This window comes from Bombus terrestris, chromosome 7 (assembly GCF_910591885.1).
Source record: "Bombus terrestris chromosome 7, iyBomTerr1.2, whole genome shotgun sequence".
Taxonomy (NCBI): Eukaryota; Metazoa; Arthropoda; class Insecta; order Hymenoptera; family Apidae; genus Bombus; species Bombus terrestris.
Genome location: NC_063275.1, coordinates 8,578,755 through 8,605,170, shown reverse-complemented (window position 1 = coordinate 8,605,170; position 26,416 = coordinate 8,578,755). Strand labels below are relative to the sequence as shown.

The 26,416-nt window shown below is 32.0% G+C and overlaps 1 protein-coding gene across 3 annotated transcripts in view; it reads right to left on the bottom strand.

Annotated features, from left to right (window-relative positions):
• Nucleotides 1–291: 291 nt before the first annotated feature.
• The window catches only part of LOC100643711, a 334,572-nt gene continuing 308,447 nt past the window's right edge, over nt 292–26,416 (bottom strand). For all 3 annotated transcript variants that reach the window (XM_020866669.2, XM_048407187.1, XM_003400622.4), the window contains exons 4-7: nt 18,156–18,337; nt 14,216–14,414; nt 11,228–11,334; nt 292–8,770 (exon numbers count right to left, since the gene is read on the bottom strand). In XM_020866669.2, coding sequence (XP_020722328.1) covers nt 8,645–8,770; nt 11,228–11,334; nt 14,216–14,414; nt 18,156–18,337 — 614 coding nt within the window. In that variant the 3' untranslated portion in view covers nt 292–8,644. The remainder of the gene's footprint in view (nt 8,771–11,227; nt 11,335–14,215; nt 14,415–18,155; nt 18,338–26,416) is intronic.

Here is a 26,416-nt window from a genome sequence, read left to right as displayed (position 1 = left end):
ATATGGCAATTGTATTAGCTCGTCCCAAATGTTTCTTTTGTTTCATAAGGAAATAATACCATTTCATAATACCATTTCATAAGGAATAATACCAGTACAACATTTTTTGCTTTATATTATTTTATTAAATTATGTATGATCATAATAATAAAAATCATACAAAACATGGACAAAACAAAAAATGTTCTGCATCTATTATTTCTTTATAAAACGAAAGAAACTTCTGGGACAACCTAATAACAGAGAATGAAATTTCAGAAAATGAATTCGAAAAATCGAGTAAAGAAGTCATTTAAAATTTTATGGCATTTTATTAACAAAGCTTAACAACCAATAAACAAGTGAAGTTTTATAGCGGTAACAAAGATGTATTACAGGGAAATTAAAATTGTACATTCAATATATACTATAGCATAAAATTCTGATCAAATTAATGGACTAAGATCGTTCTTAAAACTACTTGTACACGTAACTACTCGCTATTTTCCACCAGGAAACACAGAACGCATAAATAGGAAGGTGTAAACACTAGTACAACACTATTATAACATCTAGCATACATTACATTTTAACTAATCTAGCATGATATCTATTAGTTAGTTGTGTACTAGTGAACACCAGTTCATACATAAATGCATTTTCTTTAAACGTTGTCTATGAGGGCCAGTCCTTTTAAGGAACGCTATTACAAACGCACACAGTTTCCTTGTAACATTTTACTTGCTTATTAACATACGTCACATTCATCGGATATCTAGTTACATGAATTGCAAACTAATAGTTTTACTTATACACATCAACATTATGCGATTCGTCGGCTATTCTCGTTTTTTCTAACTCTACCTTTTTTCTAGAATCTTAACGTCCTTTATAGTACTAAAAGTTTTTTTTTTTTTTTTGAAAAAGTAATATATATATATATATATATTAATATATTTAAATGTATATAAATATATATACATTTATATTAAATGCCATTAATAACTATAATTTTTATTAATAAATATATATATACGTATATCAATATATTAGAAATAATATATCAAAATTCGACATGCAAAGATTTAATGCAAAATTGTGTTTCAGTGAAAAGATTTTTGACTATTTTTTTGTAATATTTTATATTCTCTACATTAAAGTTTAACAACGATTAGCAGCATTATAATTTGACGTTAAGATTCTGTTATTTTTAACGAAGCGGTTATTAAAACATCAAAAACTTTAATTCTCAACACGAAACAGTCAGGACATCGACGTTTTTTTTTAACGAGGACTAGTATATATATAGTTTGCATTAAACGCATCATTCATGCGTATATTGATAATGAACGTTGATTTTCTCCATTCTTTAAACGTAATTTGTGTACAGTCAGATATCTCATGTTCATATATTATGATCAGACGTAAAGAATTTTAATAGAAATAAAAGCCAGTGTTAAATAAGAACAGATGCGTGTGTGTATAAATTTATCAAGTGCATGACATAATTTACAATTGATCAACGTGAGCATTGTACTCTAACTATACTTTAATAAATTTCCATACACATAATAATGGAACTGATAAAGATCTAAACGATATCATACATGATTATAGTATAGTTATACACTATGCATTCCTAAATAATTCCACTTTGCAATTCTACCGTAACGAACATACAAACATCACAATAGCTTATCTCCCTTTTTCATGTTACCACAAGTGATTATATGTATATTATAAATTCTACACGGACTAGTGATTAATGGTATGAATGATCAAAGTTCGAGAAACATTTGTGAATTTCCTGCGACGTTGAAACGTGCGCGCTTAATAAACTTCACATATTGATCTGAAAATCTATATTTCGATAACTATTGACTGCAAAGATTGCACGATATAAATCATAACAGACGACCTATGTGTATAATCTTATATGTATAATGTGTTCTCTCAGTCGATCTAGCCTGGTGATTGACTTATTAATTTATGTGTAGTCTGTTGATTAAATCGCACATTTTACAATGAAGTACACAATGCTAGCTGTACTTATAATACCTTGACATCTCTTGCTCTATGCTAGTATGTATTCTAATAGTGCGTAAAACGAATTATTTTATTTACGGCAACTTATCATAGGTATAATATAATTGTGAGTAAAAAGACGAAAACCTATGATCACTAATGATTATGAAATTAGAAAACACTATATCTTCAAATTCTTTACGACTCTTTTTTGTTTTTTGAGATGGACTGTGACCGCACAATTTCGTTCAGAATACGAAAGTATTTAAAGCCACTCACACAATCGGATCTAAAACGTGCGAAATAATTTAATTCGCGGCATCGTACATTATATCAGAAAATATCACGAAGATATTAGAATTCTTTTATAGGGACATACGATGATCGTTCAATATTGAACGTTCAGCAACGAATCGTTTGCTTGTAAACGTTTGCATCGTTTCACAGCTTGTACGCTAAACGAATAGTCTCAGTAAAGGTCCTCCTCAAGATTTTCGCTAACTTCCTTATGAAGTTCCTGTCAAAATATATATATTTATATTTATTTTTTTTATCCATAAAAATTTACGTCTATGTAACATATCGATATGCACTCAGAAGCTTATCGTAATAAAGCGAATATGTATACATATTCTTTATCCACTTATAGAAATACATCGCTTAGATGCGTACATGAAACGTGTGTCATACAGCATACGATTACTGGTTATAGACATACAGATTGGTCGAATTTTCATTGATAGATTCCATAAACATACACTTATCAAGAACGCGTGATAAAGTTTCGAAAATTGAATTCTTACTTGAAGCCATAAATTTCATTTGCCATTCGATTATTGTACACTTATGTATATTGAATCAGTGGATAATGGTCCTTTGATTTCGTAATTGATCTTCATGTACCTTATTGATCTTAAACTTGCCGATATTCTTTTTGCAATAAACTTAGTATTTTTACAATATGACATATGCTGAACATTTTCAATCATTATGTGCCGATTTGTATAAAAACATGTACATACATCGATTGAAGCAAATCTAATTTTTTTTAGATCGTACAAATTTTATTACTTTATGGACATATTGCTATTAGAGTCGGAGGGATAAAGATTAAAAAGTGCTTCTTTGTATATTTATCGTGTTTTATACGTATAGAAATATCGTATCTTTAATGGTTTAAAGACCTCTCTTAATAGCATCCCATGAGAAACCAAAGCACCATTGAATGTTATACATTTCTATAGGACATTAACACGGTTATTACGTCTACCATGTACACATTCTCAAACACATTAGGTAGATCTCTCGTATCAGACATCCGTATGTGTATGTTTATTGTAATTATACTTATATCATTGATAGTTTTTTTCGCTGGGATGAGTTCTGGTTTTCACACGCTTCAATAACTTATTTTCAATATGTTTTTCGATAAATAACGAATTTTGCTAAATATCTTCATCACTGAAAATAGTTTTAATTACTGAAATTAAAATAGATTTGATTTTATATACAACAAATAATTTAATTTATATGCATTATGCATAGGTAAAAGTTTCTGTTTTATATAGTCATAAAAAATTTTTACGCACAATTAACAATCAGTTAATTAGTCCAGCAAAATAAAACTACATCAACATTATTACGTACGATACACTATATAAAAATCTTACAGTAACACTCGCAAATATATATGTATACGCCATTGCATAACGTCATATTCACACTTACGCACACATATAAACTTTCAAAATCTATTTGGCACTCTCCTAGTTTCATCAAAAAGGCGAGTACACTTGCTATATTCATCAATTCAAAGACATTGCATCGAGTATAGCTTTACTCCTTAGCTACATGTAGTTCTGCTTTATACTATACCTTAAGTTCTCCTTAACATTATGCGATCATTGGTCTAAGAAGGTATTTTGTTTTACATAAAAGATACGAATTATGTCGCGACTAAATTATCTCAAGGTAATCGTAGATGCATCTGGATATACATATAATAATTATAAATATAATTTAACCAGTCAACGTTTCAGAAACAAGGTTTGGTAATGAATTTGTATAGACTATGTAATGTGTACATTTCGTGGTTATTCTTCAGTTAACTTTGGTCTTTATATCAACGTTAAGAATATAATATAGTCAATTAACATTGCATAAATAATGTTCGCGATTTTTTCTAAATTTTGATCTTTAAGTATTTAGATTCTTTTTTGATTTATAGCACAAGTAAATATTTGATTATGTGGTAATGTATTTGCAAGAATAACTAAATAATTTAAAGAAAAGGTTAAGTATATATGCTAGATAACGGTGAAATTAGGAAATATTAATGGAAAATAAATTGGAAATTATTAAGCTGCAGTGTAGTTTTTTGTGTCGAAATTTCTTCAAATATTGTACGTTTCTTTATACATATACATAGATCATAGAAGAAGATAAATATCTACGACAAAAGCACTATTCTAGACAGTCAATAGCTACAGTATGTATGTATTCCTCTTTTACGTAGATTTGCTGAATGCAGACAAATAAATTTAAATCCGTTCTTGTTCAGAATTTTATACGATATAATCTTGCGCATGATTGATATTTGATATAATTTTTGAAATTTCCATTTCCGATATACCTTAATATTAATATTTGTATAAATTTCATTCAAAGCTTCTCAAGTTTGATTCACTGCCAAATTTCTTGTGTATTTCAGTGAAAAAAGTATGTTACAACGGAAAATTATCATGAAATTTGTAAAAATTAAAGTACCGTTCGTGTAAGCTCATTATTTAGGGTTGCTTAAATTTTATTTTGTACGTGTTACTTTTGATATCAATAAACTGAAGGCGATCGGTGTGATAGAAAAGAACACCATTCGAAAAATATTTTATTCCCTGCAAAATTTGATTCGCATAAGTATCGTAAGTTTCATTTTGTTTCCAGATATGAATCAATTTGAAGAGCAATGCGCATTACGAAATCATAAATTACCTTTTCGATATTAATCATCAAGTATGTCATTTGACCACTTAATCATCATTTTAGTTTCTGTATATGCCTGTACCCAGCATTTCTCTGAACTGATCCGTTATTTTCTTTCTTTGTAACAGGCTTTTGATTGGGATATAAGAATCATTTTAAACATACAAGGGAAGGGTTCCTATGGGTCACTAGACATCGACATACATTGAGGAGGATCCACGTTTTGATAATAGATCGTCTTGTCGTCTCAATGTCTGTCGTGCATTACATATACGTGCATTTTGATTTCGAGCTGTCAGCCATTGGTTTTTTTTCTTACATATTACTTACGTAGTAGATGATTCATATTTTTGTTTCTTTTACGACTAGATTTTAACGATTTAAACTCTCAGTATAGATTTTTCCAAGGCTGTTATGTGTCCCACTTGAAATGTAAATCAATATCACAATAATGTGTATTAAAATAAATATTCCATTCCGAGAAGTACTTATTTTAAATATTATGCGAACTATTATTATTTATATATATGGAATATTGCAGATGTTTGTCAGAGATTTTTGATAAATTTACGTAATTGAAATTTTGATATCAAATTATGATATATCCCGCGAATTTTTTTCGTAAACGGACGTTTACAGAAATTCGTTTGATTATATAGTTTATAATTTATACATTTAAATCGTAAATTCGCCATAATTCATTATTTGATTTTTAAGTATTAAGATAACGTAGCAAAACTTTTCATAGTTTATATATTCGTATTATATTAGTTTTTGCTATCATTTTATGCACCGTTGCTTATTCTAATAGCGTGATAGATGAAGCATCGATAAATCGATTAATTATATTCCACAATCAATTTAAGCTTTCATAAGCTTTCATGAAGCAAGCAAATGAAAGATAAATAACGCCATAGAATTTATGGTGTTTTATTAGCTATGTACGCTGAAACTTCTCAGTTTTTCATGTCTATTAATTTTTTTAAATTTATTACAATTTATTTCTTAATTAAAAATTGAAAAATTTGATGGAAAGTTAATCTTTTCAGCCGAGTTAATTCATATAATGTTCGAGTCAAGTTATGTCAATGCACGAACTCCAATATTTTTCATGAATTATAGCGAATACGATATTTTATTGATTTAACAGTTTTTCTAAAACGTATAGTGCATCATATAATTATGTTAGTAGACAAACATATCTTGCTTACATACATACATATGTACTTCGATAACAAAGAAATATAAGATGAATCGACGTTACGTAGAACAATGGATAATTTTATATTTTCTGGAAATGTAGAGGTTGACTAAAGTGAAATATTTTATTTCAATTTGTTGTAAAAGTACGCACGTGTGTCTGCCTATATCATGTAGGTGCTTTTATATTTATATTGTATATATGTAAATGTGATAATGATGAGATATGTTTATTATGTCAAATTTCTTAAAGAATACATCCTCTTCTTTCTGCATTATTATACAACAACGTAAATGAGTATGATCTATGGTTAGCATTGTTTCAACCAAGATATACAAAGCAGTAATTCCGTTTTAATTGGAGTCGAATGTGAATACAGCATATACATCTTGTAGTCTTTCAACTGATGATGAAAAGAAGTTCGTACAGGATATTATAAGTGAACTGCACGAAGTGAAAATATTCATAGCAATTTTTCCACTTTCACTAGACGGAAAAAATATGTTTTTATGTGTTCAAGATAAATAAATTTGAACTCTGTTAGGCATTTTTTTTTAGGAGTTTAAGAAATATTTTATGTGTATAATGTTACGTATCTAAATTAATGTTAAATAAAGCATAGATACAACAAAATACAAAGGTATAGAATCATTTGTTTTTTAAAATAGAAAAGGTTATTCCTGCTGAATTTAAAATTTTACGAAAGAAAAATACGAGAAGACATTTGAGAATCATGATAGAAGTGAAAGACAAATCTTTTGTATCGAACTTTTAATGACTTCTTCTTTTTCAAATGACTTCCAACATGAGATTTAAAAGATCGTTATTTAAACTCAAGTGTGTTAAATATGCACGAATAAAGCGAAAACAAGTTTGTTAATATCTATCGAGGATACAAAATTATTTGATGAATTAGTGCAAATTAATATCTCGCACTATAATATATCCTTCTATAGTACCGCTAATAATTTTATAGTTGATACGACATTAAACTTCAATAAACTCTATAGAAATAGTTATAGCATAAAATAATGGATACAATAAATTTTTCTCTGTGTAACATCACCATGCTATACATTCTGTATTGCATCAGTTACACCATCGCGTACGACAACGATTATTAATGAGTTAATGATGTTATACCTAAATATCTAGTTCCCACCGTAGTCGAAGCAAAAATGTTTCTGTATTACGAAAAAGAGTGTCATCATTCGCAAAGCGATATTTCACGCAGAATAAATATATTATCTTACTAAATTGCTACCGTTTGTCCTGTTTGTCGGTAAAGAGAGGTCTCCTTTGTTCAACAAACTCTTATCAAGTTGACAATGCTTAATGAGGGCATCACGTATTACGACCACCGAGTAGCAGAAAGCAGAGTGTTGCGTTTCACACTTAATCACTTAAATTATTTTATTATTTTGATAAGCACATGCACGCGCATACGATATAATTTGTATACAAAGATACACAACACTCGACGATGGGGACACATCTTATAAATCTAACATCTCTTAGGATTTTCTTCATTATGAACTGCCTTAACAGAAATTTTACACCACGTTTACACAACGTTTACGTGTGAAACGTATTGGTATAATTTTTGTATTTTGTGTTTCAACGTGCAAGCGGCTATTCCGATCGTAATCAGAAACTACGATGATCAATTTTATTTCTTCCCTATGTTGGAATTAGTTGTTCTTGTAGTACTTGGCGCTTCTGTCGAAATATATCTTTTTTCATTTTCATGAATTTTCACATTAAAGAATCCTTTTGATAATTATCTTATCTTTCAGATCGAAAAGATGAAATTTTGAAATCACAACAAGGACATAATTTCATTTTTCATGAATTATCCTTTTCTCTCTTGAAATACCAACAAGTTATTTTGCAATTCTAAAAATTCTTTATTCAATAAAAATTCAACAAAAATTAATTTCTGCATTTGTATTGTTATTTATTGTCGCCAAGTAGCAGATCTCTCGTGATACCATAAAATATCACGAAAAATACTATACTAAAAGCATCATTCCAACATACGGAGAATCTTCAAAGGATCGTTCGTCTTATTATATATTTTTTGATTAAATCTATCTTCTGTTCCTTTTCTCCTCACAACTCAATGTCATATTTCCTTACTTTACATTCACGCATATTTTCTTCGGGCATTCAATTAACAAACATGATTCCAATTAGCGTACACACAAGGTAATGTATGGTTTCTTGTAAATATATACCGGCTGAATATCATCAGACGAAATGTGCTATAAACACAGATATGTAGATTTTTATAGAAACCGTAAGTGTGAAATAAAACAGAATTTGCGGTAATCAGTCACGATGAATGGAGAAGTGAAAGTTTTGCTCAGGCTCGTTTCTGGTACACCCCCTTCACCAACATCCACGCTAAGATCCTTTTTACAAGGTCATACGTGGCGAGCGGTGGAGGGGGTCTGGCCGCTATGCTTGGTCCACCTCGTGACAAACTTCCATATAGTCTGGATTATGCATTATATCCTTTATCATGTCCTTTAGGATCGGATAACGCGGAAAGATTGGATACACTTTTGAGCCATTGTATTCCTCCTGTGGGAAGCAGAGCATTAGTATTATTAACATAAGATAGGTCTTCATGGTCTATGACAAAATAGTGAGTAATTGTAAGTTGGTAAATGAAAAAATTAAAGAACTCATGACAAAAACAATTTCTGTCCACGTTTGTTTTTCTCCGTGACAGTGCAAGATTGCTCTAGCATTTTTAATTTCTGTTCAAAGCAATTTAATTTTTTAAACAAAATATTCATAATTATATAATAATATGTAAAATATACACAATTCCTGAGTGAGTGTATTTATAATCATATCGCAGAAAAACTATACCTATTTAATTAAATCATAGATTTATATCATTAAATCAATTAAATCAATCACCTCGTGACAAAGGATTTTATAGAACTGGTTAATTTTCATTTGATAGTTAAAGTATAGATTATTTTTTATAACATTAATTCCACCCTGTTGTGAGTTTGCATTTTTATCTAAGAAGTAAAAAAATTTTACAAGTATTGTTTTTATTATCAACCCTCTTAATCGTATTGGTAATTTGCTTGGTTAGGGAAAATTCGATAATTTCGATTTGGAAAGAATTAATGAACATTGTGGTTATATTTTTATATTTAGAATAACTATTAGATTATTATTAATGTTATCACATTGAGTATTTTATTTTATCTTATAAAGTGAAAAGACAAATAAAGAGACCCTTTACCACTATGTGATAACTAAATTTATATAAGAAATTTATATAAGAAACTTTTCATATAGTTCATAATGATATTGTGGATGTTTATGCATTTAGAATTAGTGTAAATATATTAAAAATTGAACAAGAATAGGTACATGAGATTGCTAATGACCTTCGAAAGCAACATTAAAACGAGAAAAACAAAAAGTAGTTTAATTGTAGTTTAATTGTATTTGTAAATTATGATATACTTGGATACAAATATACAATTATTTTATTCTAAAAAGTATGTTCCACATTTTTCTAGAAGCTTTAGACTAATAAGATGTAGATTAGAATTTGTTTCAAGCAATACGTTAAGAAACTGTCTGTTTAAGAAAAACAACGCGAAGAAATCTTGATCAATCAGTGCCGGGAACTAATATTATTTCTTTACGAACTTCGTCAGGTTTGAAGTGAGCATTGTGGATAATGATACCAGGTATGTAAATATGAAACCGGAATTTTTGTATAGAGAATACACGTTTATTGTATGAAAATGTTTAAAAATATTTTATTCGAAGTATTGCCCATCGCTAGCTATACATTTTTCCCACCTATCTGGCAATTGGTGGATGTCACGCCAAAAACACTGTCGCTCTCTTGAGGCAAACCAGTCATCGAGCCATTTTCGTACATTTTCGTAAGAAGTGAAGTGCTGGTCAGAAAGTGCGAGTCCCATCGATGCAAGTAAATAGTAATCGGACGGAGCCAAGTCTGGTAAGTAAGCCGCGTGCGAAAGTATTTCCCAACTGAACGCTTCAATCATTTCCTTGACCGGCTTTGCTGTATGTGATGGTGCATTATCATGAAGCAAAATTACTTTGTGTTGCCTTTTTTGATATTCTGGTCGTTTTTCACGTAAAGCTTGATTCAAATCGATCATTTGTTATCGGTAGCGCTCAGTATTAACGGTTTCACCAGGTTTTAACAGCTCATAATAGATCACACCCTTCTGATCCACGTTCTTCGTTCCTCACGTCAAAATTGCCACTTCTGAATTTTTTAAACCACTCAAAGCACTGTGATTTACCAAGAGCTAAACTTCGACAAGCATTCGATGCGATCCTGCAGCAGTTTTCTTCAAATGGTAACAGAAAATCAATGTTGTCCGCAAATCGTAGTTCCAGGCACAAAATTCGACATGTTCAACGCTATTACAAACTATGCTGTTGTATGAAACTTGTATTGTTCTGAGTCGAAAATGTTTGTGAGATGGTAACAAAGACTTTTGGCATCAATGACGCAGTTTAGTGATAACTACATTATCAGCTAGGACCATCTATAAGCAAATTCCGGTTTCATATTTACAGATCTGATAAATCTATATGGGCAGCGCAGCGCTAAGTTATTCCTACTTTATTCATCTCGGTCGTACCATTTCTTCTTAAATGACTGGCATTTTTGCATTTATAAGACAACGTGAGCAAACGTTTTTTACTTTGAACAATAGCTCCGTAGACGCAAACAAATTTTCATAACTTTACGAACAATCATATCTTTTCTCTATTGAATAACTTCTTTTATAGTTACTCTGTTTGGATAATGAAGGACGAGGAAATAAAGTGGGATTTACATATAAGATATGTATATATGTGTATTTGCATGATAAAAACATAAGGAAGGTTCTCGAGCGAGCATGTTTTTGAACATGTTTTTCAGGAATTATTTATCAACTTATTCAGTTTCGATACATGTAAAAGAAAGAAAAAATGATATGTGAAGCAAAGAATAATTTGGTCTGCTTAGTTTATAAATACCTTTAAGTCTCGAATGAGATTTCTCAGCCCCGTGTACTTTTTCAATAGTCTGTACAGGTCGTTGGTCATTTGAGTGTTCTCTGCTTCAATTTGAGCTGTTGTCATACCTATACATACAAATAAATATGATACATATATATAATGTTCAATTCTGGATAATTCAGGGATCGATTCTTAAGTCTAAAAATCGAGTTTATTGCAACAATACTTAAATAAAATACAGAGGTAGACAACAATTAATAATAATTAATAACAATGAATAATAATGAATAACAAAGCTTTGTACACGGTCTACCTGAAAATCGATTCTCGATTTTCCACGTCCTAAACAACCGCTCTTTCTCTGTAAATTTTCAATACTCTAAATAATAATTTCCTTCTTGTGACCGTGTCTATTTCTAATGCTCGAAATTCTTCTTCTTCTCAGACTGTCTGCCTGTGTAATGACTGTTTAGCAAATCGGTTATCCGTAACGACAAATAAGGTCACATTGTTCGTTAAACAGAGAAAGTCCTTTTGTTTATCCGCGTTTGAACTCTTAGGGAGTTCACATATATATATATACAGAGGAATAAAGCGATAGAGAACAAATATAAAACCTATATGACCTATAAAACCTTCAATGAAAAACGTATATAACGTATATGCTATTTGATGCAATGCGTAATAAACTTAATCAGTAATTTATTTTAAAGTCATATTGGGCTTTATCTTTTTATGGCACGTTTAATATTTTCTATAAGAAGTTGTATCTCAATGTTTTACACATTAGTTACACAATTATATTTATTTTCTTTCCATTTGCTTTATTCTATAGAATCGTCTATAAGGTAGATAATTTTTAACTCTAAAACTGTCTTAACAATTAAAATGACCAATTTGCAATTTTTTATAATTTTAATTTTTGTAGCATTAAATGTATGTATATTTATGTATTCACGACGATGCATTTTGGGGAATTCGTGTGATTTTTCGTAAAATATGTAAATAAAAACTTGCATTTTCTTGAATTGTAAATATATATTTTTTCACACCTTCCATTTTGACCTCTTTGGTGCAAGTTTTGTATTTTAGACGTCGGTAATAGTAGTGTTAATGGCTTTGAAAAGTATGTCGTAATTAACCATAATTTGTAATAGGTGTATTTATATTACATAGAAAGTAAAAAAAAGCAACATTTGTATAGTTGTATATGTATAAATCTTAGGTAAGAATAGCGAAGAACTTAATTGTTTTAACCTCTTAATTTACAACTACGGGCATAGCCCGTAGTACGATGATCGTTTTCGGTCCAAAAATCTCGAACGTAAATCGTAGGTTAAGGGGTTAAAATTTTATTTTAAAAACATATATTTAACAACAAAACTGAGTTAGTAAATTATTTTATCATTACCAAATGATTATGTTTGTCTTCAAATTGTAGTGTCAATTCTAATGAAATGGATGGTTGAAATGGTTTCAATGGGGACATAATTTGACGTGATTAATTTTTGTAAGAATATGCGTAGTGGACATATGAAGATCAAGTTTGTTTTTTCAAATGAAATCATATATTTTTCATTACGTTAGTCGATCCAGCTCGTAATTTTGCGTAAAAAAGAATAAATCTATTCATAATGTGGCATAATATGGCAGTCGAGCACGGAATTTTCCAACGACTTCGCGACACAAAGCGCTATACCTTCAAAGCGTAAGGCCGACGTACCTAATGTGCCATCGATATCCTTACGGTTCTTCCGCCGAATGTTCGGAAGAATGCACGCGCGGCAACCGCCGCGGTACATCTAATAAACGCGTGTGCAGTAGGGATATCGAAGGGCAACTAAGGAAAGAATCCGTTTGGTTTCGAACAAAAGATTCATTCTGTCTCAAGCCGCGAAGTGCGGAAGGTTCAGCATTATAGCGAAGCAAACATAAGCCGAGATACGCGATTGTAAACTCTCGATGGTTAATCATAAGTGTGAATCGTATAAATTGTTGATCTGTTGATTGTTAATAGTAATAAACTTTTTGTTGAACATCTGAGTATTCCTTCCGCACCTATCACGACATACCACCTCAATAACATAGGACCATTAATTTAGGAGATAATTTCATTTCAATTCGAATTCAATTCAAAGTGGTATAATTGGAACCACTGCGATAACTTTTCAGATATATTTTATTTATTTTTATTTTTATTTTCGTAATATTCCCTAATAATCGCTACGACTTATTTTCGTAACATTTTTATTGAACTATGTTATAATATATCTAACGATATCATTGAAATTATATACATTCCGTAATTCTTTCGTGACTAGCTATCTCTTTGAAATATTTATAAACCTTTCGCATGATATTATATATAGATAGTAACATTATAATATAATATTACAAATTAACAATATTATTTTTATTATTAAAATAGATACCTCCTTGAAAAGCAAACATGTATGTATAGTATCGGGGAAATTTAGGTATAAATTTTTCCTGATACTATTTATAATTTATTTACAATAAATAAACTAACAGAAAACGATGATTGTTTAACTTGAACTAAATGCAACAATCTTATTTTACTTCAACCACTCTCGCAACTCGACAACGCTAACAACTCTACTCTTCGACTTCTCGACTAACTCTAACCTCTCGACTCACTCTCACTTCTCGATAAACACTCTTTGAACCCAAATCGCAACCCTCCATTAGCGTTATTTTTTCCTCTCTTTAATCTCATCATGTCAACGCTCCGCAAGAACTAGGTGACCTTAGTCACATAGACTTTTTTCCCTATGTAAACTAACAACTGCAGGACAGACGACACTGTTTTGCTCGATCTCTAATCAGGCCTTTTTTACGATACTACATATGTTTAACAATTATATCTCTAATCTATTGATTTTCAACTTTATATTTAAACACCTTATACATTGGAACAATCCATAATTATTATTGGAATAATCCATAAATGGAAAATTGATCTTTTGTAATAGGATTTCAACTCACTTTCGAGTCTTTCAATGCGTTCTCTTTTGGTATCAGCTTCCTCGGCCAGACGGGCCGAAGTTTTCACACCCTCCCCGCTTTTGTGGGTCTTCTCCATAATGGAACATGCGCGTAGAACAAAGGCAGGCACTGTTTCCTGTTTTTCCTGTTTAGGTATATCCACCAGTGTCCAGTATTGAGTCTCCAACTTGATGACATCCTACAAAGATAAAGTCATAGATGCCCTTGTATATTTAGAAATATAGATCATTTGACATATTTTTGCACCAACTTGTTTACTGTGACATTTAAGCATTAACTAGTTAGATAGAAACATATTAGATCTTTTATTTTAAATGAATGTTTTGATATCTTAATCTAAATTAAAATTACACATAGAGTATTAGAAAAAGTTAGAAGCTAACTTCATTATTACGATATTTAGTAATTAATTAATAAAATAAAAACATTGAATTTTCTGTTTTTGAAAAATATTATATCTTGGTTTAAAAACCTTTTAATGTCTTAAACCTTGTCAAAACTATTTATACATTAATAAAAATATTTCTACATCAACTTCTTTATTCTGACGTTTAAAGATTAATTAACCATATACGAATGTATTGCAAAAGTTTTGTTTTTGAAGCATATTATACCTTAAATTAAAAAAATGTTCCAATATTTTCAGTTTGGTAGATCTTCTACTGAACATTTTTTAATAAGAAACTTTTCCATAAAATTAAAAATTAGTAACCAAAAAATAATTTCAATTCGATGGATTTTAGTTACATAAATAGAAGTATATATAATATAAAATACATAATCGACAAGAAAAGCAGGGAAGTCTTTTTAAAAGATTGTAAAGAGCAAATAAAATAAGTATGGAACACGTCCAAAAAATATTTAAAAATAAAACGATAGGACGGACTAAAAAGTCTTAAAGAGGAAAGGGTGAGGGTGATAAAGGAAAAGAAGGAGGAAAAACAAGAAAAAATGGAAAGAGGAGGGAAAAGCAAATCCATGAGCGATTCCTGGGGGACGAAAGAAAGAAAGAAAAGGGAGAAGCAAAGGAACGAGAAACGGGTAAGGGAAACACAGGAGGATAAAGAAAGAAAAGTGGTAGGAAATGAAGAAACACTAAACGAAGACATAGAAGAGGAAGAAGCACGGAAATCTCTGAAATTGACGAAAAAGAATAAAGCAGCAGAAGAAGATGAACTTAAAGTTGAATTTTTAGGAAATCTACTCAGCAAACGGATGCCAAAATTGAGAGGACTTCTTAATGAAATGTGGATGAAAGAACAGCTAGCGAAAAACTGAGGAGAGATAAGGATTTTTCCAATAATATACATATCAAGTAGGGGCCGAGGAAGTAGCTTCCAATTACAGAGGAGCCATCCTCCCAATCCTTGAATATGAGTTAATGACGATTAAGTTATCAACAATGATTTTGGGAGGGAGAATCAGAAGATGAAAAAATACTGAAGGAAAGTCAGGTAAGCTTTTGATAAAAGAGAAGTATGCGAGATCATACATTTGTCTTAAATAGCTTAATCGATAACAAATTTTTAAAAAAGGCAGAAAACTATATCTTGCATTTAAAGATTTTAAGGTCTTCGATTTATCTGAAACAGGGAACTGATGTTCAAAATGAATGGAAGTAATCAATAGATATAATATAATACTTGGGGCATTGGTTATCAACGGGTAACACGTTCATTAAGCATTTAAGGACCATTGCATCGCAGCGAAAATCTGAAAAACCGCGAATACAGCAGGGAGCTTGGCGAGAAAAACAGAAATTGGAGGCTTGAAAAGAAAGTTGTACTTAATAGATACACCAGTACAGGGTTCATGTATGGAGTGGAAGTACGGGGTTGGATGAGAAGGAAGAAGAGGAAATAGAAAGGGCACAGAGAAGATGCCTGAAAATAGTTCTAGGATCAAATACCAATATCCCAGAATACATATGGAGAATGGAGTCTGACGTTAGGAGAATTAAGGTAGCGTATTACAGATGGGAGCAGGCAGATGAGCCATAATTCATCAAATTGCAGACCTCCGCAGAATCGAAATCGAAGCGCCATTAGTATAGAGAAGAGAAGTAATTGATGTAATGGAAGAAGTAGAAACTGAAACAACATAGAAGATGACAAGAAAACAGGAAGGATTTAAAGAAAAAAAGAGCTTAAAAGAGGGTTAAAAATAAAAGAACAGGGAAGGATGATTGGAGCAAATCTGACAAGTCAAGCTATTGTGATTGGTGCAAGATAGGAATGGAAATTGAAGAATATCTGGAAGACAGAATGGTGGAAGAAGAACATAAGGAGCGGTAGCCAAGAATGGGCAAGTGTGACAGTGTGTAAAGAGCAGGCAAAAGGGCGTTTAGGGTGGAAAAATGTAAGGTATACAGAGAATATGGAGCACATACACAGTATGTGCTTGGAAATCTTAAAGAATTTCTATTAAACTACATAAAACTTCTAATAAATAGATAATATAAAATGCATAATGTCGTATTGAAAAACAAAGTTTCCTGAAAAAATAAAAATAATCTTTATTCGAGATTTTATCTACTAAATTCAAGAATTTTGGTTTAATTAAAAAAACATAATACAGCTTACATTTATATAGTTTTAATAAAATATCAGAAAATATCATTTGTTTATCTACTGCAAATTGTATTTTTGTTAACATATTGATAGTAAGGAATATTTCTTTGGAAAGTGTAGATAAACACTTTCAGTATTATAGTATTGCGTAAATTCTGAGGAAAGAAATATAAGGAAAAGAGTTCAGAATGAATTAGTGTCCAAAGTAATTGGCTGTTACAGAATATCCCATCTTCTCATCTACGTATATTGACACGTTATATGAAACGAATAAAAGCAAAGAAAACCGTACTTCTATTCGGCTCGGAAAAGTTCGGAAAAGTTCGGAAAGAAAGCTATATATGTATGTATTGATTCAGACCAACTATTTTATTAGGATTCGTTCCTAATTTCAAACATAGAAATCCTTCGAATAATTCATGTCTTTTTTATCTATAAGAATATTTGTTAAAAGGTCTATCGTTTCAAGTATTATTTGTATTTAAAAATTATTTATCGTTGATGTTTTGATGATATTGTAATCGTAGGTATTATATTATTAGGGCCGAAAGTGAATTTACATAATAATGTTGTTTAATAATTAGTACTGATGACGAATTGATTTTTAAAATATTAATTTTATTATTGGAAATTGAACCTGAAGTTTGTATCTACGATCTTAATCAAAGTGAACTTTACACCTTTCTACTCAGTTAACATATACCAATGTTATTAACATTCGATTGTAACGTCACTAGACAAAAAGATGTACGGAAGGGAACACGGTCAGTAGATTTTATTGGACAATTGCAGACAAAGATGTGCAACTGTATTAGGAACGAAATTGCTTTTTGTTCGCTATGTTTTCACGTACCTATATTCGTATACTATTCATATTAACGGAACCACGAAAATAATTTATTATCTTTCATAAATGTCTGGATTGCATTTATGGTATGTACCTGTTATGAAACTAAAGATAATCCTATTAAAATGTAACACAATCTAGATTACTAGACTTTAATAATACACTGAAAAAGTTTACTTACATTTTCTTTCATAGAAATCCTATTTAATCTAGTATTAACGAATAAAATCAATATTATCTAATATATGCCATTTAATAAAATGAATATTTTTTATTTAAATATTAACACTACAATGATTCACTTCATATCAAAAATTGATAAAATATATTTTTTATAGTATAAGTGAATATAGAAGTATCGTTAATGTTAATTATACTGATATTTGAAATCTATTAAGTAATGTTTCACGTTGATGAGTATGTTATAAATTACGTTGAAATTACGTATAGATAATGTTGAATACTAATTTATTAATCTTTAAGAATACAATGTTATAATTACCTTAATCATTAGTTTTAACAGGTTGTAACGTTGAAATACGTTACGAACTTGCTTGCTATCAGTATATTTGCACATGAGTTCAACGAGGGCACGTTTAGCAATCTCGTAACTTCCATCGAGGCGTATCCTTACGATTCTTAATCTTTCGTTTGTTTCAATCACCTCTTCTTTAGTTTGTCCACCTACATTAACAAATATAATAGAATATTTTTCCACATTACGTACATTCTATATATTCTTAAACCTTCAAGCTTCTTATAAATGCATAAACATCCACAGTTTACTAATAATCCAGAAGTAATTGTGTGAATGAGGTTCCTTAATTTTAAAATATTATAATAGGCTAGTTTAATTTAACATAATTTTACAGATATTTTTTATTATTATTATGTAAAATATAGGATACAAAATAGGATCAGGTTCCAAAAATTACATAACCTAATCCAAACTGCTGAGTATTTCTTATAAGTCGATTATGAATGTTTATGCAAATTCATATTCTTATGAATATAATTAAAGAAATGGAGTCTAACTAGAAATCTGTATCGTTTATTAGATATCATCACGGTATTGTATTTTAAATATCTTTCCATATATAAACACTAGCAGTCTATTTATCATTTATGATTCAATGATTTTTGAGGTTATACATTCCTATATATACATGTTTTATCGAAGGAATAAGCAAAATATTAAGCCTTCCATTTTTTGAACTGTGGTCAAAAATTCTTTTTCACTAATTATTAATAATAAAAACATCTTACTCTGATTTTTTGAGAAGACATAATGCATCAGCACTAGGATCAGCATTCTTAAGAACAATATTTATCATTTTGTGAGATAATAACTTGCCCAAATACTATTTTGAATTTGGAAATTAATAATATTCTATAATTTTGTAATGAATAATTCCAAAAGTGATGATTAAACAAACATGAATATATGTTCCATTTTCGCTAAATATGACTAGTTTACAAAAATGTAAATTATTAATTTTAATATTTATTGAACAATCTATGTATGACACACATATATCTATGAGGACATACATACAATAAATAAAGCTTAAATATACAATAACACTAGTACTAGTTTAATTAAATTTCATTAATATTTACTTCCACACCTGTCCATTTAGTTTTGGCCATGACTTTATATATCTGATTAATTAAAAATGTAATGTCATGTCGCGTAAGACATCTGCACTCAATAAACCTAAGGACCCACCACAAAACTTTAACTTTTTCACGTCATTGTTTCAACACATGTTTTTCAGTTAATATGTTTGTCCTAAAGGATTTCCTAATCCTAGAAATGTTTTCGGTTTATGGCTGATTCTTAGAGAAATCCTTGGGTTTATTATGCGCTTTTAAAAATTACGAAGAAAGCGGGTAGTGATCTAACGGAAAATCTAGTTTTTGCCCTTAAACAAAACACCAACTATCAACATTGGTTTCCTTCCCCTCTCATCACTCATTAACATTGACTGGAACCAATAGACATCGCAGATCGTTGCCCTCATCTTACTAATAAAAAGTGTGAGCTACGAATCCGCTTTCTTCGTTCAAAAAACCACACCCACACCGAGCTTTCCTCTGTAATTGCATGACAGTGGAACTCGTCTATTCGATTGCTACTTCTGCTACATCAAGAAAGTCACCTTGTTCTTATATTCAACTGTAAGGGCCTTGCTCTACTACGAAAGAACATTCAGTGCTCATCTATCGGAGTGTTGGAAATATGAATTTTATAACCCTGTTAATCGCAGTGTCAATCACCCCTATTATTCCACAAGAAATAAGGGGATCGATCTGTTCGTGGTGTCGATTCTTATAATCGTAACAGGAATTTACGACTCTCGTTGACGCGCTTCCTCGCGATCGCATCTCCCCCCGAAAGATCGAAAATACATGGTTCTTTGAGCCGGATCACGTGTCATTGAAAAGTGCACTCATCAGTGACCATACAGTGTCACGTGAAATCAACATTCCATCGACTTAATCACCTAACCAAAGGAGCAGCCATCGGAAAGGAACTCCTCCCTCGCTAAGCATATACGCGACCGCACGCTGCACAGTAACGAATAGCAACCGATTCCCGGACCAACGTCCAGTTTTTCAAGGTAAGATCATTGAAGCTATTAAACTAAAACATGGCCCACGCTAAACAGATCAGCACATTGCGGCGGAGACGAAACGCCTTAATCGACCGATTGACACTCACGAAGCGTCAACTTGACGAATATGAAGAGTCCGGACGGGTAAGTAAGAACTACCTAAAATCTTGCCGCAAATCGTTCGTTGAGAATCATTATACCAACTGTGGATGTAAAAGTTCCTACTTTAATTCTATTCATGATCTAACAACCGACCATTTGGCACATGGCCAATACCTTATTTCTAGCAGTTGGTATGAACATCTTTATCCCAATTCTCCGGCATTACTATACCGCAAACAAGTACAAGTTTTAGGAAATCGACATTTAAGATCGTTGTTGTTATTTTATATTTTAGAGGTAGGATCGCGTTAGTTATTATTGTATTATCTGGATAATAAATCCACACTTCTCGGAGCAGAAAAACCTTTATTGCACACACTTGAAACGAATACGAACGAAAAAATGAAAGAAGAAACAAGAGAAGTCTTAATACTATCGATCAGGCCTATTGACCGTGTCTAGTAATAATTTCTAGTTACTCCTTTTGTAACTAGCCGTCAGCATATAGATGGCGAGCGAGAACTCACGTTGTCATTTTCAACAATCGTACAACAATCGTTTAGTGGGGTAACTTTCCCTCGGATTTTAAATTGTCTGGATATTAAAATTATTTGTTATTGCTGGAAGGTTACACACTTTTGGAAAATGTTAAGGCATTACACAGAATATATTAGGTCATCTCATAAGTTCGTGTTGACTTTTGTGTATACATTTCATGTGTCGATTTATAAACATACGGCGATAAGGGACCAATGCACTTGAAAAATGGGAAGAAATTGTACAACGGGAGGGGGATTACATTTTTCATGAACCTGAAAGGTATGTAAACAATCTTAACATATATAACTTCTCAAAAAACTTATGGAATGACCTAATAATTTCAATTAATTTCGGAGATACGTAACGAACTAACATTATCGATATAATGCGTATAAATGGAAATTAAATTTTCGCACAATAATGTAAGAACACCAAGAAAAGAAAAGTTAAAAGTAATACATGTATTTAAAATTAATGTGAAATATATTCATAGAACGGTAATAAACAATAACTGCTTTAATCCTTTGACAATGCAATAAAATGACAAGGAGTTCAGGAATAATGTAAGAATGATCGGTGTTCTACGTTTGTTCTCTTCTCACACGCCAATCGAAGGTCTTTCGTTTTTCTGTTGACATTCGCACTCACATACATGCACACACACTCGCACCCGTTCAGGAATCAGCCATCGGCTGAATCTCGGCATCGGTATTGGTATCTCAAAGATACTTTGTATTTTTGCCGCAGTTATATTCCATTCTTAAACTCGACATTTTCTAACGCATTTTCGTCCTCCAATGTTACGCATCGCTATCACTATTACAATTAACCCTTTGAGTGCTATGGGCGCATATACGCGTCTGGCGAAAGCTATCGGTGTGGACTAAGGACACATATATTCGTTTTCTGTAAGTGCCCGGCGTGAATTAAGGACGCATGTATGGGTTTGTTAATTTTTTCGAACACCTACGCAGAAGTAATACTATTACGTTTGTGTGAGATAAATATAAATGCATTCCTTAGTAACGGCAGTAAACAAATGCCAATAATGCCTCGTTGTAACAGTTGTCTACCTGTTTCGCGGACAGTCGCGTCTAATTATCAAGAAGGAAATGTGTTGTTTGTGTGAAAAATAAGAGAATGCAGAAAATGCGATGTCGGATTATGTATCGATAATTGTTTTGAAATTTTTCGCACACAACTGAATTATTAACTTGTGTTATATTTACTAAATTTAGTTTCCTAGTTTATTGTTTCCTAGTTTATTGTAAATTTCAATGTTTATAATACATAATTAATACTAAAAAATAGCGCTCTTGAATCATTTAATCTCGTGCAAAAGAATTACTATAACTTATTACGATTTACACTTTGAATAGTCAATCAACAGAATTCAGTCTAATGAAAAAGTATTCCGTCCACAGCGATCGTCAGCGCTAGACGCGCGCCGTCCGTACGGACCGCATAGGCGAGTATTCAGCACTCAAAGGGTTAAACGATTTCATATAATCTTCGGCCGTGCTGAATACCGAAAGTCCTTCACAATCACTCACATGAACTATCTCATACAGATCACTACGTTTAGCTCTATTTATCCTATACGTCCTAAATATTTCTGTTTCAATTTGAGCTTCGGTCCAAACTGTATTCGTTCATTAAACACTAGGTCACTTCTTTTGTATTTCCTCGCTATCAAACATTTCCGATTGTACGTTTTCTTATTGTCTTCCTGCATTTTTAATAGATTTTGCTTTGGCATTACTTTCAGTTTGTCACGACTTTCCTGAAACTCTTGGATCATCTCTTGCTCAATGAGCGTAATAATTTCTTGATCTCGTTTATATCGCATCCGCGTACAGAAAATAACCTCGGACAACGCCGTCATACCTATACCGCGTTAGTAAATACTATTGCGATATCGTTGTACTTATCAACACGTTTATACCATTGATCAGATATCATTAGTAGATAACTTTGTAAGCACTGATATTAGCATTTTTACAGCTTGTTCCATTTGACCATTGTTTCTTAACACTTCCTCAGTTCTTTCGTCGTTATAATAGCTTTGGATATTAAAAGAAGTAAACGCAGATCCTTTATCAGAAATAATCCACTTGGCGTTTCCAAAAATCTTTTATTATCGGTACGACTATCAAGTTTCGGTTATCTTTCGCTTACAACGTCATTTTCCATGAAATAAATTTCGTACAACTCCTTCTGAAGTATAGTTCTAATTGCACGTAATCTCGTCTCCTCTAATCGTTTTCTTTTTATCATCGTTTGTAACCGATTCGCTATAACCAATACTGGTTATCTACTAAGTACATCTACGTGTTTAAATAGTGATCCGATGTTCTGTGCTATATTCAAATTCTTTAAGTGTTAATACTAAACGCGTTATTTTCGATAGAAGATCCCTTTTCTTAAACGCTACAATTTTCTTAAACGCTTTATAGGCTGTGACAATTTTAAATCTAATCCCTAACAAGTATACATGTAATTTTAAACTGCATTAATTATTACTAGATCTTCTAATACATAAGAATGGTATTTCTTCTTGTTAGTCGTTTTTGTTACAATAGGAATGAACTGGATGGAACCTATCCTTTGTCATTCTATAACCCATCAGTAATAAGTGACATCGGAAACTAATCTCGTTTAATTCGTTTGATTAATTCGCGATAATCAATACAAACTCTGTGCGATACGCCTTTGTTTGCAACAATCATTACTGGATTCGCATATTTACTTCTACTCGGCTGAATCACTCCTCTTCTCAGCTATTCGTCTAGCTGTTAATTTAAAGTATTCTTCTCCTTTGGAGCTAATCTGTATGATTTCAAATTCTGCGGCGTGATCGGCGATTCGTCGCCCAATATTGCTACGGATTTAGAATTCGTGTTTATCTCGATCACTGGTGCGTATTTCGCCATCATTGTCTCTAATTTATCTTTATATTCAAGCTTAACGTCTAGTTCGTCTTCGTTATTTTCTTCTTGCTCCTCCCTCCCCTCGATGATTTTACCGGTGTCACTGGCTTTTTTTCTGTAGTATCGGCGGTACTTTTTCTATTGTTATTAACTCACTCTGTCTCAGTATCACCTCAACAACTTCCCAAAAGGTCTTGCCTTAATATCGTGTGTAGAATCGTGTCGGTCGGCACCACAAAAGTTCCAATTTGTATGCTTCAGGGTTTATTATCCTGTTCTCTTCGAAGGTGCCGATCACTTTCGTAATTGCGTTGCCGACTCCCTCAATGTTTCGTCGGTGCCTATCTTTTCTCATTAACGTTCCATTTCACTTTCAAATTTCACGTTCCAATTGGAACGCGTTGTACCTCACCCGATTTCAATTTCGTGTGTATTTTTGTTTCTCTTTTTTCGCGTTCTCTTGTTTCATGTGTATCGTCCTGAACGGCGCTCGGACGGCAGTTCGCAATTTGTCCGAACTTACTGCATTTATAGCATTTCTTCTTATAATCGCGCATATCACAAATATTCATCACAACGTTTTGTCTGCTTTATCAGGTTTCTTTTTTTTTTACTATCCCTTTTGGTTCCAATTTTTCTTTTGCATGCGCGTTGGATTGTAATTTTTCTTTAGTTCGGCCGTAGATGTCTTGATTGCTTTTCAATTGTTCTATCGTAGATACATATATATGTCAGGTTAGCGTTAGGTTTAGGGGCGTGTAACGAATCTTCATTCGAACTGTCCATTGTTATTGTAAAATAGAGATTACATTTACTGGTATAAATATTAATTTTTACAAAGTTTGACAAATAATCATGGTGATTAAACACTCGAGATGTTAGTGATAATGTTCTTAGGTTCAATAACGAATCCACGGTCAACGGGGTAACTCTTTGTTAAACGTAGAATATATTTTGAAGCACAAAATAACGTTTGCTGTGACACTCAGTATAATACTGCACGTAAAGACGATGTGCAAACTCTCCAAAGTGATCGCAAGAATAAAAGACTGATGGGAATTTTCCTCTTCTTACGATCGCGTTTGTTCGTTGCATATTGGTCAGGGATATCAACAAAATTTCAGCCGACGTTGCTAGGCAGACCCGCGTAGAGCTGACATTGCTCCTGCCCGGGGTGTGACTGTTTATTAACGTTGTATTCAACGTGTGTCCCACAATATTGGCACTTCTCTGTTAGGTAAAAACGTTCATCCCGTGGCCGTGGCCACGTTCGACGACCAGTTGTGTCACGTCGAGTCCAAGCGCACCATCACAAATCTCGGACAAACGTAATAGGATTGAATCATAACAACTATTTCTAAGTCTTATCATTTAAGTACAGCTATAATAAATAGTCTAGAATAAAGTATTGGGATCTTCCCAAAAATTCCAAAAGAAAGGCCCCGATATCCTTTCATCTCCGACATATATATATTTTGCCTGATATAGAAACATTTTGTTCAGTTTTCTGTTCGGTATTCCGGCGATAATGTTTTCTATCGCGCGTTGTTTTAAGCGCGTTTTTATCCCATATCCCCCATGCTGGCTATTTCCATCATTGCAAACACATAGCTGTCTCGTTCGGTTTTCGTTGTCGACAGCTGTGCATGTATCTGTGCGCTATTTCAGCACTATTCTAAATTCATTTCTCAGTCTTGTTTTCAAGCTTGTCCAAGATGTAATTTCTATGTGTGCTGCCACAAATTATCTTGTCGATCCTTTCAACATTCGTTTTCCATAGATAAACATCTGTAAATTATTCCACTGCAATAATGTACCTGTTTGTTCGAAATGATCAATCCACTTACATACTGATAATTTATCGTCGTCAGTGAAATATGAAAGTGATTTCTTGACGTCTCGTACTGTAAACGTGTTTGTTTGCGCTACTGTTTCCATTTTATATTTCTTTTCTTCGTGTCTTTCTTTGATACTATCTTTTCCTCATATTCTCTCTCTGATTCAGATTCTTTTTCTTCCGATTCCTCGATTTTCTTCTCCATGTGTCGTCTGTCTTCCTCGTACCTTTGCTTTCTTTCTACTGGTGCTTAACTATACTTCATCAATTTTTCTCTTAATTCTTTAATTCTCATTTGGTTTATTCTTTCCATTTCCGTTTTATTTGCTGCTTTCGTTTCTACGACGATTTGGTGTCATTCATTTTCTCCTACACTTGCTTACGGGTCGGATAGCGTCATGTGCATGTTACAATTATTATTTCCTTAACCATATTTGTTACGTGATTTCCTTTGCACCGTCAATTATCATTTACTTTACCTCTTTCACTTTCACTTTCACTTTTCATGAAAACTGTACGGCCTTAGGACACTTGGTTTTGCTTTACGTCGATCTTCACCCGCGAAAATTTCGACCTCCTATTAATCCAGATTTCTTATCAATTCCGGATGAGCTCTCAATTTTAGGATCGAGGTTCCATCACTGTTTTTACCACACGTCAATCGAAAATTGTTTTCTTTGTTGATCGCGCGGTCAGATTCGCATTCACACGCATACACAACAGTCACACCCGATCT